The sequence below is a fragment of the Herpailurus yagouaroundi genome, unplaced genomic scaffold (genome assembly GCF_014898765.1).
Source record: "Herpailurus yagouaroundi ecotype Mexico unplaced genomic scaffold, PumYag 77, whole genome shotgun sequence".
Classification (NCBI taxonomy): Eukaryota; Metazoa; Chordata; class Mammalia; order Carnivora; family Felidae; genus Herpailurus; species Herpailurus yagouaroundi.
In genome coordinates, this window is record NW_024412388.1 from 86,985,187 (window position 1) to 86,998,329 (window position 13,143).

Sequence of the window (13,143 nt, forward strand, 5' to 3'; positions counted from 1 at the left end):
GCTTTTTGTGCTGTATTCTCTAGCCTCAAAATAGAAGTTCATACTGATAATCCAGGAAGGAACCAGAAAGCCTCTTCACATGCGCAAATGGGAGTTACCCACGTTTCAGGAACCTCCCCATCCCTCCATGCTCCTGATCCCTCCCTGTCTGACCATAGACCTCCCCCAGCCTCATGTCTGCTGGAGGGTAAGGGTAGCGAGTGGGAGAAGCTACCTACCCCTTTCCTGTTTGTAGATGGTTTTAATCTTAATTTTTATGTACCAATTCTGCTTCCCAACTCTTCAACTTTTCCTTATCCAACTTTACATTTTTTTCATTGTATGTGCACCTTCTGAGGACGTTGGAGCAAACAGCCGTAGGATGTGAGGCAGACAGGTCCCTAGGTTTATTGTTTTTAATTAATCCACAAGGTTTAAGCTTTCATTGGTTGGTTGATGGAGGGCAGAAAATAATAGCAGTAGCAAATCACCTTTATTGAGAGCCCACCAGTGCCAAGCATTTTGACAGGTGCTTAACATAATAATCTAGCCTTACAAAACAGGTTCTATTATTTGCAATTTTTAGAAGAAGGAACCCGGGCCCAAGTTATTGCTCATGACTTACAATTTCATCACATTCACCAGGGTGCCTGGCTGGCTCGGTTGGTTGGGCATCCATCCGACTTTGGCTCAGGTCATGATCTCACGGTTCATGAGTTCAAGACCTGCATCAGGCTCTGTGCTGACAGCTTGGTGCCTGGAGCCTGTCTCGGATTCTGTGTCTCCCTCTCTCTGTGCCCCTCCTCCACTCATGCTCCGTCTCTCTCTTTCAAAAATGAATAAACGTTAAAAAAAAATTAAAAAATAATTTTATATTCACTCGCTGTTTCACTAATTCTGAGATGCTTTCGTTTTATATGCAAGAGTAAGGCAGTTTTCAACACTTCAGTTTAAAAGGATAAAGTCAGGAGCGGCTGGGTGTCTCAGTCAGTTAGTTAAGTGTTCAACTTTGGCTCAGGTCATGATGTCATGGTCTGCGAGTTCAAGCCCAGCATTGGGCTCTGTGCTGACAACTCCAGAGCCTGCAGCCTGTTTCAGATTCTGTGTCTCCTTCTCTCTCTGCCCCTCCCCCACTTACACTGTCTCTTAAAAATGAATAAATGTTTAAAAATAAATAAAAGGATAAAGTTAATATTATATATTCAAAAACTAAAAAGTAGAAAGCTTCTGTAGAATTTGGTAGAGAACACAAACCAGAATTTTCTGTAGCCATTTTCCTGTTTACTTTCCTAATTTTTTAAAAGTTTCTGAGTCATTTGTCTTTCCACAACAGTGAGTATTTATTGAGGATTTTCTAAGTCTATGGCACCAGGTTAACATTTATTTTCTTAGCAGTGCACGTGTGTTAAAAAATAAGTCTTAGTTTTAAAAAGTGTTGACTGAATTCTGGTTTATATTACTCTCATGATATAAGATACAATGAATATTATATAGTTTTCACTTTTTAAAGACAATCCCCTGCCAGGCTATGACTCCTGGTGCCATCCCAGTGGTAGAATGTTTTAATGTAACCAAGCCCTGTTTTGATCTGCTAGAGTATTTGTCCTCTCTTTATGGTGAGTAAACTGTATTGAAAACCTGGTTTGCATTCAGGGAGTACATGACTCAGTATAGGATTCTTTGGCAATTCTGCTTCTCTACACTTTGAAGGAAAGGAACATGGGAAGCTGGAAGACTTGAGGCTGTCCCCCTCAGGACAGCTGGATGAAGCAAAATGACTGCTTCTGTTAGACCAAGCTTTTATGTAAAGCTGTAGCCTCTCAGGGGAAAGATATAAGCTTGAGTAATTAACTCATGATTATGCAAAGATCAATTTACCTAGCCTCTTTGTTTTTCCTCTTTTTTTATTGCCTTGGGCTAACCTCATTTCTTATTACCATTTTCACTGTAGTAGGGCTGGGAGTGAGGAAAGTGACAGGGCTAGTGACAGGAGCCCAACTTAGTTTGCCCATTTTACTTTAAGAATTTTGTTAAAAGAGACAAGAAATTAAGCCAGTTATTTGGGCCGAAGTTGTGTTTTTAAGGTCAGACATACGGGAATTTTGCAGAAGAGTTCCTTCATTATTTCAGAGGCCATCTGGGTTGAGTAAATCAAATACACTTACTTAGAATGAATCATAATAATTTGTTTCCGTAGACTTTAATAGCACATGAAATCCTTTCTTATATGTTCACATATGCTCCTTCCAGTAGTGCCTGGTATGGAACAAGGCTTTATTAAACATTTGTCAAATACTGGATGAACATGTAACAGTTTTGTGAGATGAGTAGGCTTGGTATGTATCGATGCTTTTACAATGAGACAATTGAGGTTTGTTCTAAATGTTAGCTCCAAATCCTTCTGTTTTCTGCCAGAAGCCTCTTTAAGGAGAGGCTGCTATTAAATGTATTTTCCGGAAATTTGAATAACAATTTTGAATAACAGCTTTAACTTGACCACAGCAAAGATTTATTTTATTATTATTTTTTAATGCAGCAAGAAAGCTGAAGGGTGTTCTGTGCTGGGAAGCTTCCAGGTCTCCCCAGTGTTTTATCCCATCAGAGTCGCTCCTGCTCCTCCCACACACCCATCAGTGCTGTGCAGAGCCCTCCGCCGTGAACGCTAGGAAATAAAGCCATGCTAGAAATTACCTCAAGATGGTAGTGTTAATAGATTTTTATCCCCCACTCTGGCTCTTTTCCTTCCCATTAATATTCTAATTTACCTTTCATTCTGTGGTACTGACAAGAAAATTCTTAAACTATTGTATGCTTTCATTTAAACAATTATTTTTATCTGAAAGAAGGAATTTAGTAGAATTTCTGTTCATCCAGTAAACATTTATTACTTACTCTGTGCCAGGCATTACTTGAGGTATAGAGGTCAGCAGTGAAAAAAAAGACAAAATCCTTTTTTTTGGAGAGATTACATGATAATGGGTGAGCAACAGTAAACACAGCAGCATAGCAAATGCTAAATTTTATAATGTGTCAGGAGGTGGTAAGTGTTGTGGATAGGGGAATCAGGGTTAGGGAAGGGTAGGGAGCATACTTGTTGGATAAATGAACCGAATGCATTTTATATAGGGTAGGCCTCACTGGTGTCTGACCGGAGAGGGAGCATGCCACATGGTTATCTCAGGGAATGCTGTTAGTGGCAGAAGGGTCGAGTGAAGCTGGAACAAGGGGAGAGGAGTCAGAGAGGTAATTGGGACCAGGTCACGGGGGTTTGTAGGCCACTGTAAGGACCAAGGAAGATGAGCAGTTGTAGGCTTTGAGGGCTGGAGTGATACCACTGCCACTGTTCTGCTGCACGTAGACCAAAGGAAGGCAAAGGCATGGGAACTAGATCGGAAGCCATTACCAAATCCAGGCAAGAGATGAGAGTGCCTCAGGCCAAAGTGGCAGCAATTGGAGGTGATGTGAAGTGGTCAGATTCTGGGACTGTGGTGTTTTGAAAGTGAGGCAAACAGGTATTCCTAATGGGCTGAGTGTGAGAGAAAGGTCTTTCAGTTGTAACATTAAGGGTAGGATTGAAGCGTAGAAGATGCAAGAGCACCACGCTTTGAGGGGAGGCAATAGTGTTCAGTTTGGCTGTGTTGTAATACTTGTCAGACATCTAGCTGAAACTGTCAAGTAGACGGTTGGTAGGTTCCAATGTGGAAATACAAATGTGGGAGGATGAGCATATACCTGGTACTGAAAGTCTGGATATTAGACGAGATCAGCTAGGGAACAGTGCAGAAAAAGAAGGAATCTGAGGACTGGGCCTTTGGGTAGTTAGTGCTTAGTATTCCAAGTTAGGAGAAAGAAGCACCAAAGGAGATTAAGGAAGACTGATAAATGAGGTAAAAAGTTACCAGTGAGTATTCTCTGGAAGCCAAGAGGGGAAAAGCGTTTTCGTTAGGAGAGGAGATCGCCTGTGTCCTTGCTGATAGACTAACTGCTAAGAGGACTGACAAGTGAGCACTGGTCTGAGCACCTTGGAGGCGACCCTGACCAACAGCTTTGCAAAGTGGTGGGTGGCAAAAGTTCAGCTGAAATGTGTTCAAGAGAAGAGAGAAAAGGAATTGTAGGCGGCAAATACACAAAAATTGGTAATGTAGGAGAGCTAGTGGCAATTTAGAGAACGGTCTTTGAATAGTGAGTTCATATCCAAAATGGAAGAGAGGAGTAGAATGTATTTAAATGACCAACAGATGGTCATACGTAAGTGTTTACTAATCATCTGTCACAGGGAGATGGGGCCTGGATCGATTTATGATTTTAGTAGCCAACTAAGCAAGCACTATGGTGTTCTCTGGCAGAGTAACAGCACACGGGTAACCTAATTGTTCCAAATTTCGCTGGGACATGGTTTATAATCAGTAGCATGGCTTTCTTACCTAGAGGCAAATGAAGGATGTTTTTTGCAACTTGTCACTATGCTTATTTCTAAAGTAACATTGCTGGCCCTTTATGATGAAAAATAGAGAATTATTGTTCCAAAGGCAGAAGAGAAAAGTAATGCTTTCCTTTAAAAAAAAAAAAAGTTTTTTTTTAAATTAATTTTCTGAAATGTGTAGTGTGTTATTGTTTGATTTTCTAATTTTTTTTTTTTTTTTTACTTTTCAGGCTGGAGTGAGACAGCTTTATGTACAGATTGACTTTGCAGCCATGTAATGAATGAAAAGAAATTGTCCTTTTTGGGGGACCCAATATTTCTGGTACTGTACAATCCAAAACACTGTACCTAGCTTTTAAGACGGAAATCGTCACTACAAATCCCCAGCTCCAAGTACACCAGGTAGCGTCAGCCTTTTGTGCTCTGCCAGGACTTCACAGCTGAGGGATCAGAGTTAAGAGGGTCCCTCCTAGACTGTTGGTCTTGTCTTTTGTGCTCTTCCCTCCAAACCATTTTGATTTCTGAGGTTTCTAGTTTTGTTCCAGGATGTTAGTTTTTGTTTCCTTTCTTTTCTTTTTCCATTTCAAAAATGCCCTCACTCCCAGTTCTCCTCCTAGCCAGTAAGAATTCGGACTATGGGCCTCCAGGCATCTGAATGTCTTCGCTGAAGCTGATGGAAGCCACTGCTTCCTTTCCACAAAACTAGTGTTACTAAAAAAAAAAGAAAAGAAAAGAAAAAAAAGAAATCATTTTATATGTAATGTCACGATTGTTGACGTTCTTCAGTATAATCATATGTTTGTAAAATTGTTTGTACCTTGCAAACTTATGAACCAAACCATATTGGGTTTTCAAAGTGCCTTTGTATCAGAAAATGTATTTGCCAGCATAAAAATGTACCATCAAAGGTCATGCATATGTTTTTTAATGGGTAATTCTGTAATCTGTACAAGGTGGAAGACTCTTGTTAGTGATGTATACAGATTGTCTTTTTGTGTCTTTCCAGCATAGGTTTAAATATATGAAAAGTTTCCCCTTCTGCTTTACCTCATCAAAAAACAGGTGTTATTTTGCTTTTTAAATCAAATTCAGTTATCACATTGCATTATTCCATGGACTGTATTTTCAAAACTTTGCAAAGCATTTGTTTTACAGACGGTTGTTTTGACTAACTTAAAACATCTGCTAAATCCCTAATTTCTCTAAAAGCTACTTGTCTGTGATAACCTTTGCTACGTCTCCTCGCTGTTGATGGATTTTCTTAATGAAAGGAAAGGCAATGTAGAGTGAAGGCAGAAATGGTTGTGACAATGTTATTGTGTTTTTTCATTCTTCAAATGCTAAGTCATACAATTTGTTTTCTTGTGCAAGCCTTGCACAAATACAGTTGCTTTCAGAAATCCTAAAAGCAACATTTTATTGAGTTTGAACTATTGCAGATACAGATCAGTTGTGATAAAACAGGTGTCTTAGAAGTAATAACTTGATTTCTGGGTTTTGGTGTATTTGAAAAATAAAATCGTGATTTGAGATGACAAGTGCTTGAACACTCAAAGATTCTCTGTGGTTTATGAAGAAATATTGATCTGGATAGACATTTACCCATTGTTCTTTGTTTTATCATAAGGTATCTTCCCTTTTAACTTTAAAAAACTGAATTCTTGGGGGAAAAAACCCTGCAGGATGGGAATACTTGTTTAGAATGTAAACCAATAATAAGCACTTTTTCACTGATGGGGCAGAAATCGCTGTTATTTTGTCTAAGTTATAGAGTATCTTTCTCCCTATTTCTGATCTATAGTTTATGAACTATAGTAGGAAAACTGGACTACTTTATGCTTTTCTAAACTGCTGCAGATTGCTATGAGTTGTTGACAGTCTCCGTTTTGCAGATTAAGCAGTATTTTCAAAGCATTTCTACTTACTGCCAGACAGTTCTGAAGCTAAGAATTCCTGCAACAGAATATGTTTGACGAAAACAACTGTTGAGATGTTTAAGGAGGGAAAGTATAAAAGGAAACGTCCTGATAATGTACTGCTTTTTCATTATAAGTCTAAGTAGTCATTTGGAAGTTTTCATCCACTACCAAGCCTGATAGAAGCCTGGGGTGTTCTGCGGGTTTTGGCATATTGTGGAAAATGTGAGTCTAGATGAAGGCAGGAATTTTGGTTGTGTGCCTTTAAAAACTAATATTATATGTAATTGTACTGATTGTTCACATGTGGAGATAATATTTGCACTGGCCTGTAAAACTGACCAGTGCATTTGCAGATGCGGTTCTGCCTTTCACCAAGCCCTCCACTCCAAGTGAAGTTTTGCATCATTTTAACTATATTCTCAATACACAAGTGCATGCGTATGTCTTTTCTTTGATAAGGCATTGAGCATACACATTATTAGACTGATATGGAACTCTAATTTTGCACCTGTTACAAGAGGTTGCCAGCTTGTATGATTTAGCAGGTTGGCATTTACATTTATGCTTTAATTAAATGTCCTTAAACCTGTGTGTGCAGTAAGGACAAATTAGTGTGAAAAAAAAGCAACTTTGTTCTCACAAATACTGTTATAACAAATACTCTGTCTCATCTGTGTTTTTGGCACAGGTGTACTGCTAAAATAGATAATTCCACTCAGAAACATTACCTGATTGTTGTTAAAGATTTGAGAGGTCTTTATTATTGAGCTAAGTAATTCTTGGGGCTCAAGGGAGGAGGATGAATCTCTGAGTAGAACTTTGCCAATTTTTTAAAAACCAAAATATTCTCTGGAGAACAAATTTGTTTTGCTCTGGGGCAGTTTACTTAGCAAGGTAAACTTCCCCAAACTGAAATTACCTATATTAGTTTTGCGTTTTGAAATCTAGATTATATTACTCAAAGGGCTTACTGTGTGTGTTTTATTTTGCTGACTCCCTGTGCACTTTTGTGAGGGGCAGTGTGTAATCTGTAGCTCCGTATTCTTCTCATTGTTGCCAAGCTGTCTTGTGCAGAGGCATAAAGAAGTAGTAGGTAGTGGCACTGGGATTTACCTTGTATCCAGATGCTTCGGCATTCTTCAAAGCCTACATGTATACGCCAGGAACCAAAATACTGTGACTTGTGCACCTTTGTAAAGTAGCCCAGTCAGTGACTCCAAATGTAGTTGATGAGAGTTCTATGATGTTTTTACCTACTATGGGATAATCAATTTTGTATAGATTATTAACATTGTGGCATGCTCCTACAATGCTGGGATTTAAGAACAAAAAGATTTCATTGCATAACAGAATTTTACATCTAAGGGACTGTCCTTAAAAGCAGTCTCATTCTACTTCTCATTTTAGAGATGAGAAAATTGAAGCCCAGAAATGCTGTCATTTACTCAAGGTCACAGAGAGAATTAGTGGCAAAGCCAAGACTAGAACCCAGGTCTTCTGACTCCAAGTCAAGTTCTTTCTACTCTGTTGTGCTGCCTCTCCAGTGTAATATTTGCCTTTCTGTAAATGTGATGAAAAATCATTTGTAAATAAAGGGAAGCTGACCTCCATTTTTGGTACATTAAGGCACTTTATAAATGGAGTTTTATTGTCTTGTTTTTCATAAGTAATTATGAGATTTAGAATATTATTTCCATACTTTCATTATGAGGTTTAGAATATTCTTTGTGGAAAATATAATTTTTGTACTCTTTTACTTTTTTACTCTTATGAAGCCAGTTCCTGATTTTTAAAATACAATGACATCTGTGCTCTTGGATACTTTTAACTTGTGAGTGAAATTTTCTGTTAATTGCTCGAGGCTAAACCCAGTTTAAGGATTGCTTAGTTTCTTTATTTTGTTTATATTCTCTGGGCTGGTACTTTTCAGAAACTAGGCTAATTCTCACGGGTTATATATACCATTTCAGTCTTGACACTTGGTAGTTTTATTACTTAGGGAGCTTTTGAGTTTTTAATATTTGTTCTCAGAGCCACACAAAATTGGGCATTAAATGAAATACAGAACCAAACAAGTTTTTTAAATCAATAGGGTGAATTTTTGAAGTCTTACCTGGACCCCAAATAATTCAATTGCTTACTTTCAACATAAAAGCATTACCTTGATAAAGTTAAACTTTTTTCTTTCTGTTACCATCTTCAAAACAAATTATTTTACAGTTCACAAGAACGTTGGCAAAAATAAATAAATGTTATTCTTTGAAGCTCACTAAAAGTTTTATTAATGGAAGATGGTTTCAAGACATGATCCACCAGAAGCCTTAGTCATCTAGATCTCTACCATAGAATCTAGACCCACAAATACAATGAAAAATTAGGTATCAAAAGAAAAACATTTGCAGAGAAGTACAGTTAAAAGCTAAATAGATGGGAGTCTTTTTGATGAGACCAACTTTTGGTTTATGTTTAACCATTTCCTAACTACAGATTAAAACAGAAAGATTGGGGGTCAACGTCTATTAGTATTTCTGTGTCAGGTTCTTTGTGTGGTCTTTTCCAGGTTATCACATTTGAAATCCTCATATTTCAGTAAAGAATTTTGCATGCTTTTATGATTGATAGAGCATTTTCAAATCCCACCCCAACCCCAGCTCTGGGAAGGAATTCTTAACTGCATTTTATTTTACAGATGAGGAAGCTGTTTTGGGAGACTTTAAATGACTTGCCTGAGGGATAGCCAGTGGTAAGGTACTGACCTTAAATCCAGTGTTTTTCTGATGACTGCTGTATTAAGTACTTCATTCTGCTGTGGTTTAAAGACCCAAGAAGTTGTAGCTGACTTAAACAGACTCTCCAGTAAAATCAGTGAACAATTACCATGACAAAATAGATTATGGTGCAATAGTTCCATATACATTGCTTAAATTCATTCCTTCATTCAGTGCTCTCATGCGTATTTCCTACCTTTGCCACTGAATTTAAACTGTGCAGCCACCTCACACCCCCTCCTTGCCCTGCAGGGCCCTTTACTAAAAAGAATAATCAGAATCAGTATTTCAAAATCTTTAGGAAAAAAAAAAGTTTTACTAATGCTCAGATTCAGCTGCTTAAAAAAGGGAGGGATTCAGAAGAGAGCCTATGTATGAGTAAGGAGAACCTGAACTCACCCTGGCTAAGAGAGAGGTTAACTTAATTGATAAGGGAATTCTCTTCCAAGAAGTACAAATAATTTGTGCTGCTGGAGAGGGATCTGAGGATTTGATTTACAACATTACATTGTACAGACACCTTTTCAAGGAAGAACTCTATTTCTTAATTAGTAGCAATCTATGCTTAATAATAATACTGAACTTTGAACTCTTCCTGAGGCTTTGAAAATTTAGTATTTGCAATTCTGGTAATATTGGCAAGTTTGTAAAAAAAAACAAAAACAAAAACAAAACAACAAAAAAAGTGTCTCTCTATCCATCCCATTATCCCCAAACTTAGCACGAGCTTATATGCTCAGTAAATGTTTGGTTAACTAGTGAGTAACTCTTGTAGATGGTAGTGGATACAAAAGTAAGTATGGGCTGTGGACAGAGAGAACCAGTAATTTATTGTTTATTACAGAAGACACCTCAGCTTTTCTTTGGCATTTTTGCACAAGTAAGTGACTTTGTATTCACTTTGGCCATTTTTTTTCAAGGAACCCTGTGAGCTGCTTCTCAATTTTAATCCAGGAACAGTAGACCAAGTATAGAGATGTTATCCATGTTGTTGGATAGGAATTTGGCAGAACTGGGACCGTGGAAGCTGGGTCACTTGAATTTTTACATTATGTATTGCCAAATGAGAAACCATATTGCCTCCTTGGTTTCTATGGAAAATTGCCATATTCCTATTACTTTAAGGATCTGTGTATAACATACTTTGTTTCATTTATCCCCATATATAGGACTATCCAAAACTCTTAGTGGTATATCCTAAAGGTGCTTCCAAAAAAACAAACACTACGTGTATTAAGTGATTTAAATATTTCTTAGCTTTTTTTCCTTTTTTCCCCTTTCCCCTCTAAATCTTAAATTTTAGTAGAGCTTCTCTATATTTCTTATTTTTCATCTCTTTTAATTAATTGCTGCTGCCACGGTAAAATTTCCCTTTTACTAAGTGAAAAGATAGCTTTATTTTTAATTTTAGTATTTGAATTTTGTTTATGTACCACGTATCATGCATTAGTTAGCCTCAATGAAGATTTGGTTTTGAACTAGAAGTATCCTGTCAAGAATTTGCTAAGTAATCCCATTGCTTCCTCTGATAGCAAAATTTCAGAGATATTTCTTCCCAACTGATACTTTGACCCGACATTGGTGAGTTTGATCAGTAAACAGAATGGATCTTTTTATATCAGAAATACTGTGAATTAAAAATTGCCAAATCCCTTCTCAGTATATTCTAAATACCCCTACAACATCTTACCTCCCTGTCTTTTCCTGCCAAGTTTGAATTTGGGTTTGATTCCTTTGGTGAAGATTATGGGATCAAAACATTTCTAAACAAATGTTTGAGTACAAGGCTAGATTGCAATGTCAAATTTCAGACTGTTGTACTTTGGTTTGAATATGCTAAAGTGAACAATTATGATTTGCCTAAGTGTAATACAACAAATCCATCCTGTATATTTCACTTTTTTTCTACTTGAAGACATTCATGTATATATTTTAACTTCAGATGTATTTAAAAAGAATAAACAATTTTAACAAAATTCTTCCAATAAAATTTGTTTCAAAACCTTCACCTGAATTGTGTCTATTAGTTTGACAAATTGAAAGGAACACTGTGAACCAAACAAGTATTGGAATCAATCCTAGAAGTCTTAAAGAATGGTGTTCAAGACCAAAAAACAAGAAAACTCACCAGAGAGAGGAGATGCTTGGAGATTGGTAAGGTCTTAACATGTGAAGGCCCTCATTGTGGCTCTGATTATTTTGCCTGATGAACACCATCTCACAGTATTTGTTTCCAGATATTTGGATTAACCCTGAATTATTCTTTCACCTCATTCCCTGTGTATGATATCAGCTTACAAGAAATAAAGACCAAAACCAGACATGAGCCTCTGTTATCTTTCCAAATTTTTTCCCTCTATTCAGAAGCAGTTAAAAAAAAAAAAATCACTCTCCACAAAATCTAAGATCCCACTCATCCCACCTTCTCACACATAGTCTATTAAAGCAGCCTCTTTACTATTAATCTCTGTTCTGTAATAAGGGCTTTATCTTTAGTGTGTCTACTGTTGACACCTTTTCTGTGGTCTGCATGTGCTTCTAATGTGTCCTTTCTAACCATGTCCATAGCTCCTGCTGATATGGCTTTGCTCTTCTTTATATTTTAGAAGTTAATCAGAGGCCATCGTGGCTTAATTCTGGTTACATTCATACATCTCAAAATCAACAAAGAAAAAAAATGTATTTTTTTCCCCACTCAAATCTCTTCTCAACTACCAGTTTCTGTCAGACTCCCTTACATAATGCTTGGAAATCAAAACACTGCTTTTGCCACCTCCATTTTCTAAATTCCCTATTGCAACATCCTTCCCTTCAATCCTTTGATGTCTTTTAAATTCACCTTTTCCACTTCCACTGCCTTATTCCGGGATGTCCGTGATGAGTACATGCATGTGAGACTACCTAGCTTCCTGTCTTTTTCATGCCCAGCTTGAGCCACCTCCATGTCAGTCCCCGCCCCCCAACCCCCGCCTCCCCATATCACCACAAACACAATTCTGGCCATAGGCAGGAAGTACAAGGGATTTCTGCAGAATCAGACTTTTGCCCAAGCATTCTGAAAACATTCCCCTACCCTGGCTTCCTGATTACTTTCTGTTGGCCCTTCTGTACTCTGGACTTTGACCTGCTAGATCTAGAGCACCTGCCAGGACTCCCTGCCTTTCCTGTGTTCTCTAGAATTAGCATCTGAAACTACAGTGGCCCATCACCACGCCCTCAGAGCAGCCTCTTCTGTTTATATACTGGTGTAAGCAAATTATTTACTACAATACTCCACTACCTCATCTTTATCTAGAGTTTTTGTTTCCTTCCCCACAGAAGCCACCCTGTTACTGTACTGACAGACTAAGTGCGCTTCTCAGTTTTCGGTATCAGTCCTCCAGCTCAGGAATCTAGTGGCTCCCTAATGCTCATCAAATACAAATTCTTCTGAACAACTTTAGAAACTCATAATGCTTTTCCTCTCCTCCCTGTTCAATGTAATTACCCACAACATGGCAATAAGCAAAATAATCAACACTCTAGACCAGGGAAAGAGCAGACAGGGAGAGACCAGCAGGCCCAACATGCAGATAGAATGACAGCAATTCAGTATTTTTCATTCTGGAAAAGCAAATGAAGGTAGGAATGGTGGGAGGGAGGAAATAAATGAAAGAAAAAGAAAACCGCCTTTCAATGAGATTCTAGTTCATTCAAACAATCTGTCAGCTCATCCAGCCTTATTTCCAGGTTAAAAAAAAAAAGGGTTTAAAAAAAAGTCTACCGTATTTCAGACTTAGCACATGCTATTAACTTTAAATGTGCATTTCAATGTTATCTGCTAAATTTCTATAACCAAGAGAAGTAATAATGGTAACAGTAAGATAATACTCAAAATGTATGGAGTCTGGCACACTTTAGGCAATCAAAATTTATTGGGAAAATTGATTAATTTAATATGAAGTTTAATTCCTCCTTGGAAAATGTTTCTGTATACACTTTCAAGTAAACTGCAAGCCACTGCTAAAATCAAAGAATTAAAAACAAAAAAATTAAAAAAAACAAAAGCATATGA

At 37.6% G+C, this 13,143-nt stretch overlaps 2 protein-coding genes across 4 annotated transcripts in view; one reads left to right on the forward strand and one right to left on the reverse strand.

Annotated features, from left to right (window-relative positions):
• SLC30A7 (solute carrier family 30 member 7) overlaps positions 1-7,931 on the forward strand; it is an 87,180-nt gene extending 79,249 nt beyond the window's left edge. Inside the window, exon 11 of the mRNA XM_040471111.1 lies at positions 4,633-7,931. Coding sequence (XP_040327045.1) covers positions 4,633-4,680 — 48 coding nt within the window. The 3' untranslated portion in view covers positions 4,681-7,931. The remainder of the gene's footprint in view (positions 1-4,632) is intronic.
• DPH5 (diphthamide biosynthesis 5) overlaps positions 2,839-13,143 on the reverse strand; it is a 55,001-nt gene continuing 44,696 nt past the window's right edge. For 2 of the 3 annotated variants that reach the window (XR_005788798.1, XR_005788800.1), the window contains exons 9-10: positions 11,218-11,382; positions 2,839-5,113 (exon numbers count right to left, since the gene is read on the reverse strand). The gene's annotated coding sequence lies outside the window, so the exon portion shown is untranslated. The remainder of the gene's footprint in view (positions 5,114-11,217; positions 11,383-13,143) is intronic. The other variant, XR_005788799.1, reaches the window with a different exon arrangement.